The sequence below is a fragment of the Amia ocellicauda genome, chromosome 14 (genome assembly GCF_036373705.1).
Source record: "Amia ocellicauda isolate fAmiCal2 chromosome 14, fAmiCal2.hap1, whole genome shotgun sequence".
Taxonomy (NCBI): Eukaryota; Metazoa; Chordata; class Actinopteri; order Amiiformes; family Amiidae; genus Amia; species Amia ocellicauda.
The window spans coordinates 24,273,569-24,292,962 of record NC_089863.1 but is presented as its reverse complement, the minus strand read 5'-3'; the positions used below and the strand labels follow the sequence as shown (position 1 = coordinate 24,292,962).

General features: G+C 51.2%; 1 protein-coding gene across 1 annotated transcript; it reads left to right on the top strand.

Moving 5' to 3' along the window:
• The first annotated feature begins 878 nt into the window (after positions 1–878).
• Positions 879–18,619, top strand: adar (adenosine deaminase RNA specific). The gene is made up of 15 exons (XM_066721286.1): positions 879–1,020; positions 3,282–5,442; positions 6,402–6,573; positions 6,652–6,833; positions 12,262–12,400; positions 12,917–13,149; positions 13,264–13,417; positions 13,902–14,070; positions 14,330–14,423; positions 14,679–14,792; positions 15,223–15,353; positions 15,468–15,650; positions 15,748–15,860; positions 16,118–16,245; positions 16,830–18,619. Exons 2-15 carry the CDS (start codon positions 3,413–3,415, stop codon positions 17,107–17,109), a joined length of 4,122 nt encoding a protein of 1,373 aa, XP_066577383.1. The 5' UTR covers positions 879–1,020; positions 3,282–3,412; the 3' UTR covers positions 17,110–18,619.
• The last annotated feature ends 775 nt before the right edge of the window (positions 18,620–19,394 follow it).

Sequence of the window (19,394 nt, the reverse complement as noted above, 5' to 3'; positions counted from 1 at the left end):
CTGCGTTTCCTTTTCCGCTTTGTTGTGCACATTGCTTTTTTTGTTGCCATCACTATTGCTCTTTACATTGCACTCTTTCCTTTGTATTTATTTGGATGTAGGGTTGCACAGTTTGGGGAGTATTCAAAGGTGGACACTTTTCGTGGGAATTAACAGGAATATTTGGGAATTGATGGGAATAAAATGGAAATGTAGGGGAAAATTGGGGGAAAATCCCCAAAAGTTCCCAGCTTAAATTCCCATGGAAAATGTCTGGAAAGTTTCGAACTCTTTGCAACCCTATATGGATTTGATTTGCAATCACCTGGGCAGAAGCGACACCAATGAGTCGGTCTTGTACACAAAATGTAGGTCTAAGGAGACAAACAGCCAAGCAGGAGGACTTAAGGGATAACAAAGACCCTTGATCTTGGGAATAATGTCGTAGTAAATCCCACAGTGCAGCGGTTATATTAATGTGTTAATTTAATATTAATTTAATATAAAGGTTATATTAAACCATACAGACGCCATCTTGACTAACTAACTTTATTAACACTTGGGTGCTTATTAAAATTAACCCTTTATTATGACAGCCATTTAGTACTATTTTAATTGAAACCAAGGGTATAGCTAAGATAAGTTGGTTGACAAGTAATTCAGGTCAATTTTTCCTATCAGCCCCATCCTCCGCTGGTGGAGGGGTGGGGGAGAGTAATGTTGACTGTGTGTAAAGGTGTTTTAGTGGCTCCCAACGTGGAGTAACTTCAAAACAACGCCCGCCACCGGTTGTTCACATTTGGCGGGAAGTTCGTTCTCTAAGGCGCGCAAAGCATCCTGGTACACGGAACTAGTGTGGCCTAGCGAGTCGCCCAATATCGACGTCATCGCGCCGGTCTTCCTTGTTTGCGCTCTCTCTCCCCCGTCGCCCTGCGGAATAGCACCGTAGAGAAGCGGCACACAGACTCACCGAGACAGGAAACTCTCTCGCTGCCTCCCCTCCGGCAAACTCTGCCCTGCAACCACGGCAAAGGCACCGAGGTACGACGCGTTTACAATAATAACGAGCATTAAAACGAGGTACGTGTATGTAGCTGCACACGCACTGTGGACACCAGCAACGCAGTGCAGTTACAGCACTAGGCCTCCAGAGATGAGAGAGGTGAGATGAGGATAGGATGAGAGGGGGAGGAGAGGAGAGGTTAACCGGGAGGACAGTGCAGAGAGAGAGAGAGTAGTGGCAGGGAGTGAAAAAACACACACAAAAACACGTGTGATGAAACCAGGAGTTGGACACACGCCGCCCATGGGGATACAGAGGGTGCACTTGTGTCCTTTTTGCACAGTATTGTAATGTTAATGCATTGCACCGGGCTGGACCGCAGAGTGTGTGTGTGTGTGTGTGTGTGTGTGTGTTTGGGGGGGATGGGTGGTTACCAGTGAAAGTGAACTCCAGATGGACGGATGAGAGAGACAGACAGGCCATGTGCGTGTGTCTCTATCTTGACAGCTTCAGACACGCACACACTCCCACCCAGACAGATCCAGACATGCGTGTTTATTCGGGATGCACGATCAGATCCCACACCCCCGGCGCCCCCCAGCGGCGTGTCCGCGGCAGCGCACGTCTGTCTCCAATGAAAACGGACCTTTTCCCGAGAAAGGAAAGCGAAACTGGCGGCGAATCGCACGCACGGCTCCCGCAGACAGCAGGGCTCCTGCCTGGGCCTGATCTCCGCAATCACAGCAAGAGCAACACGCATACGGACACGCAGCAGTGATCATTGCAATCATGCACATTTGCTTTAAAAAAGAAAACGAGCAGAACAGCGAAGACGGGGGTGAAAACGGTGGACGCGTTTTTGAACTGTCTGTGCGGCTAACTTTCATTTCAAATGTCGTCATACACGAGTGACTGCAAGTATTTTTGTCTGTGTTTTTTGGGCACTGGGAGATAACGCTGTTCAAACGGTGTACAGAGGGGTGGGAAACCGCAGCTCTCACCATTTCCAGTCACCTCTACAGAGTTGGCATTTTTTGACCTATTATTATCATTAGTAGTATTTTAATTGGATTGATTTGCATATATTTCCTGCTGCTTACACTGGCCGGTGTTCAGGTAGGTGGCTCTGTGAAATTGTGACCTTTTGCATTGCAGTTATGTAGCACTAGTAGTTTTAGAGGTGATGATAATATTATGACAAGGATCTGAATTGTTTACTGAGCACTTTGACTTTGTTGTTGTTCACAATTCACATCCTAACACTTACACCACACTGTTGCACTTAAACCTCCATGTTTATTATGAGTATTATTGTCCTTGTTGTTGTTATTAATCGAAATCCTGAATCTCAGCTCTGGGTCTCAGGATTTTCAGAACAGGACCGATGGCCATGTGTGTGTGTGTGTGATTGTATCTAACCATCTTAACACACACACACACACACACACACACTCGGCCATAGCTAGCGGTCCTGCCAGCTGTACAGTCGCATTAGCTCAAGAGTGAGTCACAGGGACGGTCGTGCCGGACTGTCGGCTCGCGTTACCGTGAGCTGTTGGGCCCAGGCTGTTGACCGCGGTGTTGTGTTTTTGTTTGGTTTGCTATGGGTGTGGGGGGGTGTTGCTATTTTGCTCATCAGAAATGTCCCATTTGCGGATTAAATTTAAGTAACTAAACAACCAGGGTGTAAAGACGCTTTCCCCCCCCAGGGTAAGCACTGTCCTTGTGCAGACGAGACTTCTCTAACCATCTGTGCACCCGTGTGTGTGTGTGTGTGTGTGAGAGAGAGAGAGGGAGACACACACGACACTGTGTCGAGATTCCAGCTAATTGAGCTGAGTTGAGACAGGATGCCCCCCACGTCCTGCTGACTGTCTTAACATCTCAGCTCAATGGAGTGGAATCCCAGGGCTCCTGTCTGCTGTGGGGAGGGGGCAGTGTCAGCTGGGCCTGAAAGCGGAGCTGCAGCCTGGAGGGCCGATCTGCAGGGCGAGGGCGAGGGCGAGGGCGTGAGCCCAGGCAGGAACCCCTAGGGACAATAACTGACATTCTCTTTCACTGACATCCTGTTTCTGTCGACCTGGGCAAGACACAGTACTGTGACAGTGCGGTACAGTCAGTCACAGTGTGGTACGGTCAGTCACTGCGGTACAGTCACAGTGCGGTACAGTCACAGTGTGCTACAGTGCAGTACAGTCACTAATGGTTTCTTGTATACTGTTCTTAAGATTTTGGACTGACTTTATTCTCAACCTCTCTCTCTTTCTCTCTCCATCTCTATCTCTATCCACCCACCCAGGTGCTGTAGCTGTGAGTGAGTCTGTGCCGCAGTCAGTCTCCACACCCTCTCCTCTCTCCAGTCGTTGGCACCACATCATCAATCGTATCCCCCACCCCCCACCCCCCACCGGCTCTTGCAGCCCCCCCGCTATGAACAGAGGAGGTGGCCGTGCCAGAGCATCGCGCCAACCTCCCCCCTGTCAGCGTTCGGCCAACTGTCACCAGAGCTACCCCGGTCGCGGCCGGGCGGCCCGCTCTTGGCAGCCACTCCAGCTCCCCTTTCCCCGCCCTCCACCTCCCTTCCCGCCCCCGGGGTCACTGCCCCAGCCCCCCCTACAACACTTTCCAGTCGGACCCCCGTCCCACCCTCCCGTCGCCAACGGCCACAGCTGCCACCCAGACTTCCACCTACAGCAGGTGCAGTTCCTGCGGGGGCAGAACACACAGGCTCCCCAGTTCCAAGGCCCGGCCTGGCCCAGCAGAGTGGCGGAGAGGGACGCAGGCGAGGAGAACGAGAGCGGCAAGAGCGGCGGCAGCAGCGGGGGGGTCGGAACCGGGCCAGGAAAGAGGCCCAGAGCACCCCAGCACCGAGGCGGGTACCACAGCTCGTACTCCGCCCACTCCCACAGTGCCAGCCCTGGCCAGAGGGGGCACTGCAGGGGCTACAGCAGGGGAAGGGGAGACTACACATACAGCCACACTCACGCTCAGAACTGGGCCCAGTACCCTGGCCAGAACCGGTACCACAGAGGCGGGCGGAGAAGCCCGTGTGCCGACCCCGTCGACTGCCTGTCCCAGAGCCTGGGGGACCTGGCCCTCGGCGACCGTCGCAACTCGCCCAATCCACGTAGTGCGGCTGGGGCCCGTCCTTACGCCGACGACCGGCTGGTGCAGGGCTTGGTGCTGGACTGTCTGGCGTCCCTGGACCCGGGTCAGGTGCTAGAGCTCCGAAAGCTGGTCAGAACCCTCAGCTTTCCCAAGGCAGTGGTGAACCGGGCCCTATACTCGCTGCAGCTCCAGGGCCGCACCCAGAAGCACGGGGACGTCCCTCCTCTCTGGAGCCTGCGGAGAGAGGTAGGACCAGAGGAGGAGTGCAGGGGCTTGGGGGGAAAGCAGGGACAGAGGGAGAGAGAGGAGAAGGAGGAGGCAGAGGAGGAGGCAGAGGAGGAGGCAGAGGAGGAGGAGGAGGAGGAGGAGGAGGAAGAAGAAGAAGAAGAAGAAGAAGAAGAAGTGTTCCCAGATTTTGATTTGGACTCTGACAAGGAGGAGGAAGGAGAGGTGATCGTAGAGGCGACAGAACGAGAGAGAGACGATCGAGGAGGAGGAGGAGGAGAACGAGTGAGACACGGAGGAGAGGCACCTGGGCAGGACTCTGACACGGACGGCTCGCTCCCAGACTTGGAGATAGAGATGGAGGGGGAGAGGGAGGACATCCGGGAGCGCGTGTGCCAGTACCTGCTGACGTCGGGCCGCTGCAATGCCCTGGGCATCGCCAAGAACCTGGGCCTGCGCACGGCCAAGCAGGTGAACCCCACGCTGTACGTCCTGGAGAAGCAGGGTGACGTCTCGCGGGATGCCGCCATCACGCCCCACCTGTGGGAGCTCACTGACCACAAGCGCCAGCGCCTGGAGCGCCAGAGGAAGGCCCAGCTCCCCGGCCCCGCCCCCGCCCCCACGGCTGCCGCTGTTGCCTCGGTGATGCTGCCGCCGTCCGCTGCCCATCTGGAAGATGCTGTCCCACTTCCTGCTCTGATGGAGGAGGGTGGCGCCGGGGAAGCCGGACAGGAAATGGGCAACGGGGAACAGCCACAGCAGCCACCACCTCCACACAACGCTGCCAAGCAGGAGGAGGAAGATGAAGAGGAGAAGGAGGAGGAGGTCCGATGCAAGAAGCCCAAGTTGGATCCAGAACTGCAGCCCACCTCGTCCCCACTCGGGGAGCTGGGGCAGAACGGGCAGTGGGCCTCGGACGAGATCCCGGAGTTCCTGAACGCCATGGTGGGCGGCGGCACCGGGGGGGCGGTGGCGCAGGAGGGGGCCGGCGGCTCGGCGGCGCTGCGGAAGCTGCTGGAGGTCCGGGCCAAGAACCCGGTGAGCGGGCTGCTGGAGTACGCCCAGCACTGCGGACACACATGCCACTTCCTGCTCCTGCAGCAGAGCGGGCCCTCCCACGACCCCAGGTCAGTGCTCGCTACTCACACCCTACTCGCAGTGCTCATGCTACTGGTTCCACACACCCTATTCTCGACCCCAGGGCAGTGTTATATCTCTTGCGCCCACTGGAGTTGCCCACGATATTATTGTATATTGACGATAGTGACAATCATCAATGATAATCTGTTTAATTTGCACTTTGCGTCGATGTGGGGGGGACGGACACCTGCCATATCATCTGAGAGTCCAAGGGCTTTCCGAGTACTTTGGATTGGCTATATGTTGGTAGAGTCACGGTCTGTGATTGGGTTAAAAAAAAAGATCTCTAGGCTGATGACAGACCATAGTAACGTCCATTGGTCAGCACCAAGCCTGTGTTCTGCAGCTGCGCAGTGCAGCCAGGACAGACGCGATGTAAACAAACCACACCAAGCTAAGCTAAGCAGCAGAAATAAACCGCATGTCTCTATCACAGATCGTTTCCCCATAAATTAATGCATGCCCAATTTCAGTTCAGAGGATTAAAAAAACGTGTGCCTTCAGTTGTATTGTTCGTGGATGCTCCGTGCTAAGAACTGTAAGTTTGCTTTTTGTTCAACAACTAAAAAGCTCATGTTATCAAAAGGTTGAAGCACAAAAGGCATCCTCTCCTATCATAAAAATACTTCATAACTGTACAAACGCAAAAAAGGGCCTACAATCATAAAAATAAGATGACTGAAAGAGAAAAAAATCCCAATTGTATTTTCCTGTTTAATGGGCTGCAACAAGGAGTCAAACGTAGAAAGACACTTTATTCTCCCAGTGCAGGACAGGGCCACCGTACTTGCACATCTCAATTTGTGAATTTTAGAGAAAAAGCGCTCCCCTTAAGTTTTCTAATATCGCCCAACCCTAGCGCCCACTACTTACGCACTGCTCGCCCGCCACTCGCCCCCTGCCCACACACTACTCTTGCACTGCTCTGACCCCCGTCCCCCCCCAGGTTCAGGATGCAGGTGGAGCTGGGCGGCCGCAGATTGCCAGTGGCTGAGGCGTCCAGCAAGAAGACGGCAAAGAAGGAGGCGGCGGCTGAGGCGCTGCGGCTGCTGCAGAGGGAGCTGGAGGCCGGGGAGGAGCTGTGGGCGCAGGACCCCGACCCCTCTGCCGACCCCGCGGTGAGAGAGGGGCCAAGGCGGAGTGGGGCTGTCAGAGGGGCGGGGCCGCGTGTGTGACCGTGTGTCATTGTTGTGCAGGGTGTGGCCCTGGTGGGCGTGGCCTCGGAAGGCATGGTGCCGGAGGGCGGGGCGGTGGCCGTGTCGCGCTCCCTCCCCGGGGGCAAGAACCCGGTCAGCCTGCTGATGGAATTCAGCCAGAAGAGCGCCAGCGCCTGCGAGTTCCTGCCCCTGGCCCAGCAGGGCCCGGCCCACGACCCCAGGTAACCCCACCAGCACCACACCCTCCTCTCTCTCTCTCTCTCTCTCTCTCTCTCTCTCAAATTCAAATTCAAATTCAACGTGCTTTTATTGGCATGACCAAAAAGAAGTATTGCCAAAGCAATGGTGACAAACAACAGTTTTGAACATATACATATACATGTACATTTACATACATAAATACACTATGTATGTTAAAACAGTTAACTGATTAATTTCAATTAATACAATTTAAACCATATGTCAGAGACATAAAATTGATATTAATAGTAATAAGTCGGTGTAGCATGGGTGTCATTGCCTGTGTCTAAGGGTGTCCCCTGTGTGTGTGGACTAAGTGTCCACTGTGTCCCTCAGGCTGTGGCAGGCAGCTGTATACTGGGCTGCCAGTAATATGGAGCTGGTCTCCTCTCCCAGAAGGACTGGCACTTTCTCCGAGTCTGGCAGGTCTGGAAATTTCTTATAGAGATCTGCTATTTTGGGGAAAAATTTTGCTCGTAAATGTTTATATTTTTCACATTTTAGAATAAAGTGCAACTCTGTCTCGACCTCTCGGCGTTGGCAGTGGGGACACAGCCTGTCCTCTCTGGGCAGCCAGGTCTGCCTGTGTCAGCCCGTCTTGATGGCCAGGCTGTGCTCACTGAGCCTGTATTTGGTCAGGATCCTTTTGTGTTTGTATTGTGTTTTCGTTCGTTATTAATTTAAGGTATTCTGCCAATGTGTAGTGTCTTTTTAGGGCCCGATAGCACTGCAGTTTACTTTGTGCTTGTGTGTGTGTTTCCCAATGGGTGATGTAGTTTTCTTTGTGCTGTGTGATAATTTGGTTGACTCTGATTGTGTGCATGTGTGTGTTGCTGTCCTGAGGCTGGCCGGTGTCGGTGTGTGTCTGTGCAGTGAGCCTGCGGACCAGCTGGCTGAGGGGGCTCCTCTCTGGGTTCAGCTCTTGGCATTGCAGGGCCTTGTGGTGGTAGGAGTGTGTGTCGCTGTTTATTAGATGGAGCCAGAATTGAATTGCTCTTTTGTGCATGTTGATTAAAATGGGTATTGGCCTAATTCTGCCCTGCATGCGTTGTTCGGTGTTTTCCTTTGCACCTGTAGGATATTTTTGCAGAACTCTGCAAGCAGGGTTTCTGTTGGGTGTTTGTCCCATTGAGCAAACTCCTGCCCTGTGAGGGGACCCCACACCTCACTGCCATAGAGAGCAATGGGCTGGATTACGGATTCAAATATTTTTAGCCAGATTTGTACAGGTATTTTTATGCTAATTTGTCTCTTTATGGCATAGAAGGCCCTGCGCGCTTTCTCTCTTAGTGTCTTCACCGCCGTGTTGAAGCTTCCTGTTGAGCTGAGTGTGAGGCCTAGGTATGTGTAGTGGGTGCAGTGTTCGATGGTGCTGTTTGCTAAAGTGAAGTGGTATCTCTCTCTCTGTCTCTCCCCCTTCCCCTCCCTTTCATTCTCTCTTTCATATTCTTTTGTTATTTTGTCAATCGGGATATTCTGCTTGGTAAGGAAGGCCAGTGTCCGGGAACCCGGTTCCCCCGTGAGTTGTTGGGGTATATTCGTCTCCACTGTTTTAAATCAGGGAAATAAGTACTGCTAGACGGGTTACATTTTTACCTTTGAAGGTTCAAAGCTTCATTGGTGCTAATTTGCATAATTTATTGATGTTGTCACATTTGCTACCAGTGTATAGATTTGAATGAAAATCCTATATACAGTTATATATATAAATATTTGGACAGTGACACAAATACAGTTTATTATGAGTAAGGTGCTTTTACTGGAAGGTTACATGTTTCATGCATGTAAAATCAAAAGCCTCCCTATAAACCATGCGCGTCTTAAAATAAAACAAAACATGATTTCTGGTTGAGATTGCTTATTTTAAACTACAAAGGGATGTTTAATTTTGTTTATATTGATTACCTGTAAACAAAATATACAGTTAGGTCCATAAATATTTGGATAGTGACACAATTGTCATCATTTTGGCTCTGTACGCCACCCCAATGGATTTGAAAGGAAACATGTGCTTTAAGTGTAGACTTTCCTCTTTAATTTGAGCGTACATCCAAATTGGGTGACCGGTGTAGGAATTACACCCATTTTTATATGTGGTCCCCCAATTTTAGGGGCTCAAAAGTATTTGGACAAACTAACATAATCATGCTCATGAGTTTCAATACTTGATGGCAAATCCTTTGCAGTCAATGACTGCCTGAAGTCTGGAGCCCATAGACATCAGCAGATGGGTTTCTTCCCTGGTGATGCTCTACAGGCCTGCACTGCAGTGTCTTTAGTTCCTGCTTGTTCTTGCTGTTTGGCCTTCAGTTTTGCCTTAGAAATCAAAACAAACCAATCAGAGAGGGAGCAGCAACATTAGGTTTGGCCAAATCAACTATTTGGTACATTCTCAAAAAGAAAGAACGCACCGGTGAGCTCAGGAACAGCAAAAGGCCTTGGAGGACCACGGACAACAACTGTGGTGGATGACAAGAATTCTTTCCCTGGTGAAGAAACACCCCTTCACAACAGTTGGCGAGATCAAGAACACCCTCCAGGAGGTAGAGTATCTGTGTCAAAGTCAACAATCAAGAGAAGACTTCACTAGAGTAAATACAGAGGGTTTACCACAAGATGGAAACCATTGGCAAGCCCCAAAAACAGGAAGACCAGATTAGAGTTTGCCAAAACACATCTAAAGAACCTGTACAGTTCTGGAACAACATCCTATGGACAGATGAGACAAAGATCAACTTGTGCCAGAATGATGGGAAGAGAAGGGTATGGAGAAGGGAAGGAACTGCTCATGATCCGAAGCATCCCACCTCATCTGTGAAGCGTGTGATGGCATGGGCATGTATGGCTGCCAGGGGAACTGGTTCCTTGTATTTATTGATGCTGTGACTGCTGACAAAAGCAGCAGGATGAATTCTGGTGTTCAGGGCTCTATTATCTGCTCAGATTCAGCCAAATGCTTCAGAACTCATTGGACGGCGCTTCACAGTGCAGATGGACAATGACCTGAAGCAGACTGTGAAAGAACCCAAGACTGTTTTAAAGTGAAGAAGTGGAATATTCTGCAATGGTCAAGTCAGTCACCTGACCTGAATCCAACTGAGCAGCATTTCATTGCTGAAGGCAAAACTGAAGGCCAAACAGCAAGAACAAGCAGGAACTAAAGACACTGCAGTGCAGGCCTGTAGAGCAACACCAGGGAAGAAACCCAGCATCTGCTGATGTCTATGGGCTCCAGACTTCAGGCAGTCATTGACTGCAAAGGATTTGCCACCAAGTATTGAAACTCACAATTTAATTCATGATTGTTAGTTTGTCCAAATACTTTGAGCCCCTAAAATTGGCGGACACATACACCCATTTTTATAATTCCTGCACCGTTCACCCAGTTTGGATGTAACTACCCTCAAATTAAAGAGGAAAGTCTACACTTAAAGCACATCTTGATTGTTTCCTTTCAAATCCATTGTGGTGACATACAGAGCCAAAATAATGACAATTGTCATCTCAAGCAGTAATCATGTTTTTATTTATTTTTAGACGCACATGGTTTATAGGGAGGCTATTGATTTTACGTGCATGAAACATGTAACCTTCCAGTAAAAGCACCTTACTCATAATAAACTGTATGCGGGGTGATGTGTTAACATTAATTTGTATTATGCAATACAGGAAAACAGTTAATCGATTTGAACCTCTTGATGAATATACCCCGTTGTTCTGTAACACGCCTATACTTAAAGTAGTAAATACTAAAGACTAGGGTCTGATGCCGATACAGATAATTGGGAAGTGAAATTTCCCGATTACCGATATATCTGCTGATATTTCCTTTTTTTTTTTTTTTTAATTTTTGTTAGTGTGCAAAACAGACATTTTTTTGCATGGACCCCTCAACTCCCTCCCTGTCAGAGAGAAATTGTCAAATATGCAGTGAAGGCAGGATTTTTACATTTTACATAGGTAAAAAGGTAGGTAATTTGCAGATAATACGTTGCAAGAAAGGAATGTGAACTGCTGATAACAGCACACCAGCACACAAAGGCAGGATAGGATTTCTATATTCTATAAAAATAAGTTGTTAGAATAAGAACTGCGTCGCGTCAACAGTGCTGATGCAACAGTGATAGGTTATAGCGCAGGCAGCGCAGCGCAGCACAGCACAGCACAGCACAGCACAGCTGCATTTGGTTTTAAAAATGTATTTAAAAATGCCCTTGAAAGTGGAATATGTGCCGATACAGATATTTCTGTAAAAGACCCATATCGGCCGATAATATCGGTGCTCCGATATATGTGTCAGGCCCTACTAAAGACACGGTAACACAATAAAAAGATTACTTTCAATTCAGAGTTTGTGTGAACATAATATATTTGCAAACTGGGTACTAAACACGTGCTCATATCCAGTTTGCTGCTTTCAGTTCTGTTCAATCGACCCATTAAGCCTAGTAAACAATGCATTTAAATTTAGTTGGTTAAATGAAGCTGGAGATGCTCATTCCTCCGTGAGACCAGTTTTCAGTTGCACGTCTTACATTCAGATTTCTGGGGCTCTTCTGTGCATTTAGCAAAACACTCCAAACAGCAGATGTTTTGCGAGACATTTGTATTGTTTTACGTTTCCATATTGCACAACACTTTGTGGATAAAGAAACAATAAAGCAGAATAAGGCAGACATGCGGGGGGGGGAATACTGCTCTTTCAGAAGAAAACGTATACAGTATATCAGTGCAGTCGTATATTTTAAAAATACATTGTTTAAATGTAATGTGGTCCAATGCCTGCTGGTATGACGGTGGCGATTGAGGGGCTTTTTATGACCGTTTTGAACATCTTTTATTTAAGTAAAGTAAGTAAGTTTGTTAGTTCTTCTGCAGTGATTTGGTTGTCAAGTGGGTTCTGATTGTTTTTAGCTGTTGATTCAAGTTTTTCCTGAATTTGTTGCTGTTCTAATTTGAGATCTTGTGCCGGGGGTTCAGCATAGAGGTTTTAAATGTGATGTTTCTATATGTCCCCCATTCTGTATGGCTAGTTCCTGAGGTGAACGTTTACTTAAATTATTCCTTATTTCCCAGAATTGATTTCGGTGAGGGGTGGCATGGCAGTGATGGTTAGTCGATTACACTGGACCCCAGAGCTGAGCAACAAGTGAGCCTCCCTGAAGAGTCCCCTCTGATCCATTTAGGATGTACAGGCCCAAGGCTTGACAGGGACGCACTTCTGTGGGGTGGTGGGTGTGAGGTACAGGTATGCGGCTGGCCCTGTGTGTTAATACAGTCAGGCCCACAGAGCAGCGCCGGTGCCTGGGCCACTCCCTCTCCCTCTCTCTCTCCCCCTCTTTCCTCCGGTCTGCCCCCTCTCCCTCTCTCCTTTCTCACCTCTACCCCTCTCTCCACTCCCTCCCTCAGGTTCACCTTCCAGGTGAAGGTGGGTGACCGGCTCTTCCCGCCTGTCGTGGCGCACAGTAAGAAGCTGGCCAGGCAGATGGCAGCGGAGGCAGCTGTGCAGGAGCTGCTGGGAGAAGGACAGCACTCCCTCACGCCCAAGGTACTGACGCCCTGACGCTCCCTCACGCCCAAGGCACTGACGCCCTGACGCTCCCTCACGCCCAAGGCACTGACGCTCCCTCACGCCCAAGGCACTGACGCCCCCTCACGCCCAAGGCACTGACGCCCTGACGCTCCCTCACGCCCAAGGCACTGACGCCCTGACGCTCCCTCACGCCCAAGGCACTGACGCTCCCTCACGCCCAAGGCACTGACGCCCCCTCACGCCCAAGGCACTGACGCCCCCTCACGCCCAAGGCACTGACGCCCTGACGCTCCCTCACGCCCAAGGCACTGACGCCCTGACGCTCCCTCACGCCCAAGGCACTGACGCTCCCTCACGCCCAAGGCACTGACGCCCCCTCACGCCCAAGGCACTGACGCCCTGACGCTCCCTCAAGCCCAAGGCACTAACGCTCTGACACTCCCTAACCCCCGATGCATGCCTATCCAGTACAAGACCTATCCGATTGCAATTGAACCAGCGACGCTAACGCTGCCCCCCCCCCCCCCACAGCCGCCGGCACTGAGTTTTGAGCCCCAGGACGCCCCCCCTGCCCTGCCAGCTGCGCCGTTGCTGCCCCCCCTGACGGTGGCGGAGCTGGAGGCAGCCCACGCGGCCGGGGTGGGTGACCTCATCAACCACCTGAACAAGAACGCCATCAGCGGTCTGCTGGAGTATGCGCGCTCCAAGGGCTTCGGCGCCGAGATCAAGCTGGTGGAGCAGGCCGGACCCCCCCATCAACCCCGGTGAGAGAGAGAGGGAGAAAGAGAGGGGGAGGGAGTACTCTGTAATAGGACAGTGTAACGCGGTACAGTGTAACACACTAACATTCTCCCTCTCCCTGCCCTTCCCCCCCTCAGGTTCACGTACCAGGCAAAGCTGGGGGGGCGCTGGTTCCCCGCGGTGTGTGCCAGCAGTAAGAAGCAGGGCAAGCAGGAGGCAGCCGACGCGGCGCTGCGGGTGCTGATCGGGGAGGCAGAGAGAGCCGCCCGCACCACCCCCCTTGCCCCTGAGGTAACAGCCCCTTCCCCCCCATCCTTGCACATTCCTGTCCCCTCTCCTCCTCCTCTCTCTCCATCTCCGCTTTCATTGATGCCTAAATCATTTTGTGTCTTTCCCTCTCCTTTTTTTTTTTATTTTATTCCTCCCTTACCCCTCTCCCTCCCTCCCTTTCTCTCTCTCTTTCTCTCTCCCTTTCTCTCTCCCTCTCCCTCAACCCCTCCTTCTCTCACACCTCTCCCCTTTCTCCGACTCTCCCTCCCTTTCTCTCTGCCCCTCCCCCTCTCTCCCTTCCTCCTCTTTCTTTCTCCCTCCCTCTCTCTCCCTCTCCCCCAACCCTTCCTTCTCTCACACCTCTACCCTTTCTCCCCCTTTCCCTCCCCTTGTCTCTCCCCCCCTTTCTCTTCCTCCCTTTCTCACTGCCCCTCCCATTCTCTCCCTCCCTCCTCCTCTCTTTCTCTTTCTCCCTCTCCATCTCTTTCTCTCCCTCCCCCCTCAGTTGCCGGTCAGTGGCAGCACGCTGCATGACCAGCTGGCCATGTTGAGTCACCAGCGCTTCAATGCGCTGACCGCCCGCATACAGCACAGCCTGCTGGGACGCAAGATCCTGGCCACCTTCGTCATGAGGAGAGGGGACAGCCTGGGCACGGTGGTCAGCCTGGGCACAGGTACGAGAGAGAGGGAATTGGGGAAAGAGAGGAGGGGAGGGAATAGGGGGGACAGTCTGGGCATGGCTGTGAGAGAGAGGGAGGGAGGGACGGGGGACAGAGGGAGAGGAAAAGAGAGACGGGGTGGATATTATTTACAGAGAAATGCAAGGAGAGGAGAGGGGGATGGGGAGAGGTGGGGTGAGGGAGGGAGGGAGGGAGGGAAGGGGAGAGAGCGGGGTGGAGTGGATGCTGATGCCTGGTGTTTTGCCCTACTTAGGGAACCGCTGCGTTAAAGGGGAGGAGCTGAGCCTTAAAGGGGACACAGTTAACGACTGCCATGCAGAAATCATCTCCAGAAGAGGGTTCATCAGGTGAGAGAGAGAGATAGAGAGATAGAGAGAGATGTGTGCCATGTGTCGAGCTCTGCTGCCCCTCCAGTGCTCTCCTGTCTCTGTCCTTTCGCCCTTCATACTTGCTGAGTGTATAATTTCCTCTGAGAGATGAGGTGGAGGAATGACAGGGAGGGAGGTGGAGTGTGTGTGTGTGTGTGTGTGTCTGTCTCGTCTATGGCATTCCTGCTGTCCCTCTGTATGAATTCATCCCCTGCCGCTCCCTGTCTCTCTCAGGTTCCTGTACAGTGAGCTGGAGAAGCCGCTGGACTCTGAGGACAGCATATTCGAGCCAGCAGAGGATGGCAAACTGCGCGTCAAACATGGCATCACATTCCACTTGTATATCAGGTAAACCCCCCCACAGTGTGCCAGTTAAACAGGCCACAAACACACAAAGCCATCTGAGCTGGGGTAAACTGACCTGGGTGTGGACAATTGAGTGACTGTACATATGTGTGTGTGTATCTATATATATATATCTCTTTTGAAATCTGCAGTGACTTTCAGCTGCATTTGGAATTTGATTAGCTTTCTTTTTGCCGTTTCTATGTTTTATGCAATGTTTTTGTTTCCTTTTGACTTTTAGATTTTCTCTATCGAGTTTTGGTTTAATATTGATATTTGTGTGGCAGCTTGTGTGTGTGGCAGATGTAACCTACCTGACGCCCGAACAAATTATTTATGTTTTGTTTTTTGTTACATTAAGCTGCAACACTGATGGTATGCATGTTTGTATGAAATAACACCTGTCTCTCTCTCACACCCCTCTCTCTCTCAGTACGGCCCCCTGTGGCGACGGCGCTCTGTTCGACAAGTCGTGCAGTGAGCCGGCGGCAGGGGCGGGGCCGGGGCACCAGCCTCTGTTTGAGAACGCCAAGCAGGGCAAGCTGAGGACCAAGGTGGAGAACGGTGAGTCCCTCCCGCTGCCCCCTGTCCTCTGGTCGCCTCTCTTCCTCCTCCACGTGATCAGGGTTTCTCTGATGGCATCAATCTCTTCTTCTCCCATTCCCCCCGCCCCCCCAGGTGAGGGCACCATCCCGGTGGAGTCCAGCGACATCGTGCCCACCTGGGACGGCATCCAGCACGGCGAGCGGCTGCGAACAATGAGCTGCAGCGACAAGATCCTGCGCTGGAACGTGCTGGGCCTGCAGGGGGCGCTGCTCAGCCACTTCCTGCAGCCCGTCTACCTGCACTCCGTCACCCTGGGTCAGTGCCATGGCCCGGGAGGCCCTCCCTCTCTCCCTCTGTGTCTGGATGTTTACCTCTCTTGCTAGTCTGTCACTCACTCTGTTTGTCCCTGCAGGGTACCTGTACAGTCACGGTCACCTGACGCGAGCCATCTGCTGCCGATTGGCCAGAGATGAAGAGGAGTTCACAAAGACCCTCCCACATCCCTACACTCTCAACCACCCCCAGGTACTACTCACACTGTACTCATGTCCTAAACTCCCCCCCCCATCCCCACAAGGTACTACTCACACTGTACTCACACCCTCTGTTTGTGTTTGTTTGTTTGTTTCTCTCCTTTCTCTGCTCCTGTATCCATTTTATCCCTCTGCCTCCTCCCTCCCCCCTCCCTCCCTCTTGCTCTCTGTCTCCTCCCTCCCTCCCTCTCTCTCTCCATCTCCTCCCTCCCTCTTTCTCTCTCCCTCCGTCTCCTCCCTCTCTCACAGGTGGGTCGGGTCAGTGTGTATGACTCCACGCGGCACACGGGCCGCACCAAAGAGTCCAGTGTGAACTGGAGCCAGGCGGACGGGTCCAGCGTCGAGGTTCTGGACGGGACCAAGGGCACCCTGGAGAGGTACGGAGAGATCGAGACTGGGGCTGCAACAAACAACTATTTTGATAATTGATTAATCTGTCGATTACTACTTAAATGAATCGATTTTAATCAGATTTAAAAATCCTCATCGTGCACAATGCTCTCTTTAAAACAACTTGAGAAGCCAGTTATTAAACCAATAGAAAGCAAATGTGCAAGAAATGTTGGTTGTGAGGGGTTTTATAAAGTGCATATAGCTACAGGTGTGTTCACATTGTCCTAAAATACAAAGCTGTTTTACTCTTCAGTGTGAAAGCTGCTAAACTGACTGATGAATAGTGAAAAATACAGAAAATACATTATGGCAGCTATGGAGGGAGAGTTTTCTTCTGAAATGAGAGGCAATACGAGTCTGCGTAGTAGCACAATGTCTACATGTACAGGCACACTGGCTCCCATGATGCATCCCATCTTTACGTGTGTGAAAAGAGAGAGAGACGAGTGTGCATCTTCCCTCTCCCACCTGGACACCGCTTGTGAAACGAGTGCGGCCTGACTGACCTGCGTTGACAATGACATCGACCAACATGCGTGTCTAACCACCAATAATTCTCTCCCCGCAGTGCTCAGCTGGGGGTGTCCCGGGTGTGCAAGCGGCGTCTCTTCGCCCTGTTCCGGGCGCAGTGTGAGCGGGCGGGCCGGGCCGACCTGCTGGCGCTGGGCTGCTACTGTGACGCCAAGCGGGCCGCCCTGCCCTTCCAGCAGGCCAAGGTGGCGCTGCTCTCCGCCCTGCAGGCCCGGGGCTACGGCACCTGGATCTGCAAGCCCGGCGAGGAGAAGAGCTTCGGCGGCGGCGGCGGTACGGACGGCAACTCGGACAGCCACTGCACTGCGGAGGGGTAGAGAGACAGAGAGAGGGATGGAGGGAGGAGGAGCAGTAGTAGTAAACAGGAAGTGTAGCAGTAGTGGGGGATTGAGTGGTATTTATAGCAGCAGGTTTTTAAGCCCCGCCCCCTTTAGCCCTTCCTGCACTCATTAGTGTATAGAAACCCAAGCCCCTCCCCCTTTCCAGAGCCTCGCCCTCACTGCTTCCTGACCAAACCCCTCCCCCCGTCTCTGAACACAAACTGACTAAGCGCCTCTCTGCATTCTTCTCCTTCTATTTGACCCCCCCCTCATTATTATGCAAACCCCACCCCTCCCGACTAACCCCACCCCTTTGTGGCGAGCTCAGAAGCATTTCTCAGGATCGGCTGCTGTCCCCTGGCTAGGCCACGCCCCCTCCCCGATGCCTTAACCGATTTACAGATGCAGTGAGTGACGTCACGCCTTCTGACCCATGTCGTTTTATTGGTTTTTAACGCATTCAAATCTTTATTTTTATCACTCCGGGACAGTTATCGGAATCTGTTTTTATTTGGGTTTGACCAGCATTGTTTTCAAATGTTGTTTTTTGTGTGCTATCTGTAGACACAGTCCTGTCGCCTGAACAGAGACTCCAAAATAAAAATAAAAAAAAGAAGCAAGGAATTCGACGACACGGTTCATAAACGTGAAAAGTACATATCGTTATCTTACAATCCTCCTGTGCGTGTTTTGCTGCTCTGGGATACAAACGGGACAGTGTCCAACAAAAAGGACTATTTTTATTGTATTGTCGTCGGTGGCACTGAGATGTGAAAAGAGTGTTGCTGGACTGGACTGAATATAAATATATATCGTTCCACATCAGTTAGCCTCATTTCATGTTTTTTATTTGTCTGTAGCGTTCAGTAGTTCTCATCGGTGTGCAGCTCCGTAATACAACCGTTCTGACGCATAGTAACTAACAATACACGAAAATCGCAAAAGCACACACATACAGGAATAAATCAAACTGGAGATCTGTGTAAATATGTTCCGAATCAGACGTAGTGAGGGCAGTGGGCTTCGTTTCGGATGCGTTCGCTTCTCTTCTCGTCCTGTCGGCGATTCTCCGTGTCCCGGTCTGTCCTCTCGCGTCACTGTCTGCCGTCGCTCAGGTGACCACAGGTATCCCATCATGCACTGCAGCCAAGTGGCGGACAGACCAGCCTTAACCAATCCTGCGACACGCTGATTTTGATGTAAGACTATATATTCTTTTTCTTCCATTTCATGTTTCTATTTTTTTTTTTTTTTTAATTTAATATCTGAGACACTGGGAGATTTTGCGCCCTTTTTACGTGCAGGGTCTTTCGTTTTTATTTTTCAGTCGTTGTTACTGCCGTGTTGTTGATTTACGATGCTGATTCGGTTGGTTTTTATTCTATATGTTCCGGTCTCTCCCAGACTTGTGAGTTGATCTTGTTGTTATATGTCAAGGTTGAAAGGAAGATGTTTGTTTGTTTTTAATAAATGAAGATTAATAATTTCACAAAATGGTGTGACTAAAGATGGGATTTTCGTGTCTGGTTTTTATAATGCAGGTGAGATCTTGTCATGGAGCAGGCAGGGGCAGAGATCTTGCCCTCTCTCTCTTTCTCTCTCTTTGTCTGTATAAAACTTTAAACTGTCCTTGTACTCTTTGTCCCTGCCTCTCTAGAGAATGCTGCTTCCCCTTCTCTCTGTGTCACTGTGTCTGCCTTCTTGTTATATTAAGTTCTGGATTGAATCCATTAAAACAACTTCCACGAACCCGAGGAGAAGATTATTCTAATCTCCTGTAGAACAAAATGTACAAACCGTAGAAAAACGCACAACCCCTGAATTTCAGACTGGTGAAGAGGATGCAGTTCCTCATGTCCACCACTTGATGGGGGTACTGTCCTTTACCAATGCTGATACACAACCCCAGAGACACAGTCCAGTCCAGCAGGGTCTCAGCCCTGGTCCTGCAGAGACACAGTCCAGTCCAGCAGGGTCTCAGCCCTGGTCCTGCAGAGACACAGTCCAGTCCAGTCCAGCAGGGTCTCAGCCCTGGTCCTGCAGAGACACAGTCCAGTCCAGTCCAGCAGGGTCTCAGCCCTGGTCCTACAGAGACACAGTCCAGCCCAGCAGGGTCTCAGCCCTGGTCCTGCAGAGACACAGTCCAGTCCAGCAGGGTCTCAGCCCTGGTCCTGCAGAGACACAGTCCAGTCCAGCAGGGTCTCAGCCCTGGTCCTGCAGAGACACAGTCCAGTCCAGCAGGGTCTCAGCCCTGGTCCTACAGAGACACAGTCCAGTCCAGC

Excerpts from the sequence above, each read along its gene's own strand:
- adar (XM_066721286.1), top strand. The coding sequence starts at position 3,413 with ATGAACAGAGGAGGTGGCCGTGCCAGAGCATCGCGCCAACCTCCCCCC. Across the intron at positions 14,793-15,222 it reads ACATTCCACTTGTATATCAG|TACGGCCCCCTGTGGCGACG; the intron begins GTAAACCCCCCC and ends TCTCTCTCTCAG. Across the intron at positions 16,246-16,829 it reads ACCAAGGGCACCCTGGAGAG|TGCTCAGCTGGGGGTGTCCC; the intron begins GTACGGAGAGAT and ends CTCTCCCCGCAG.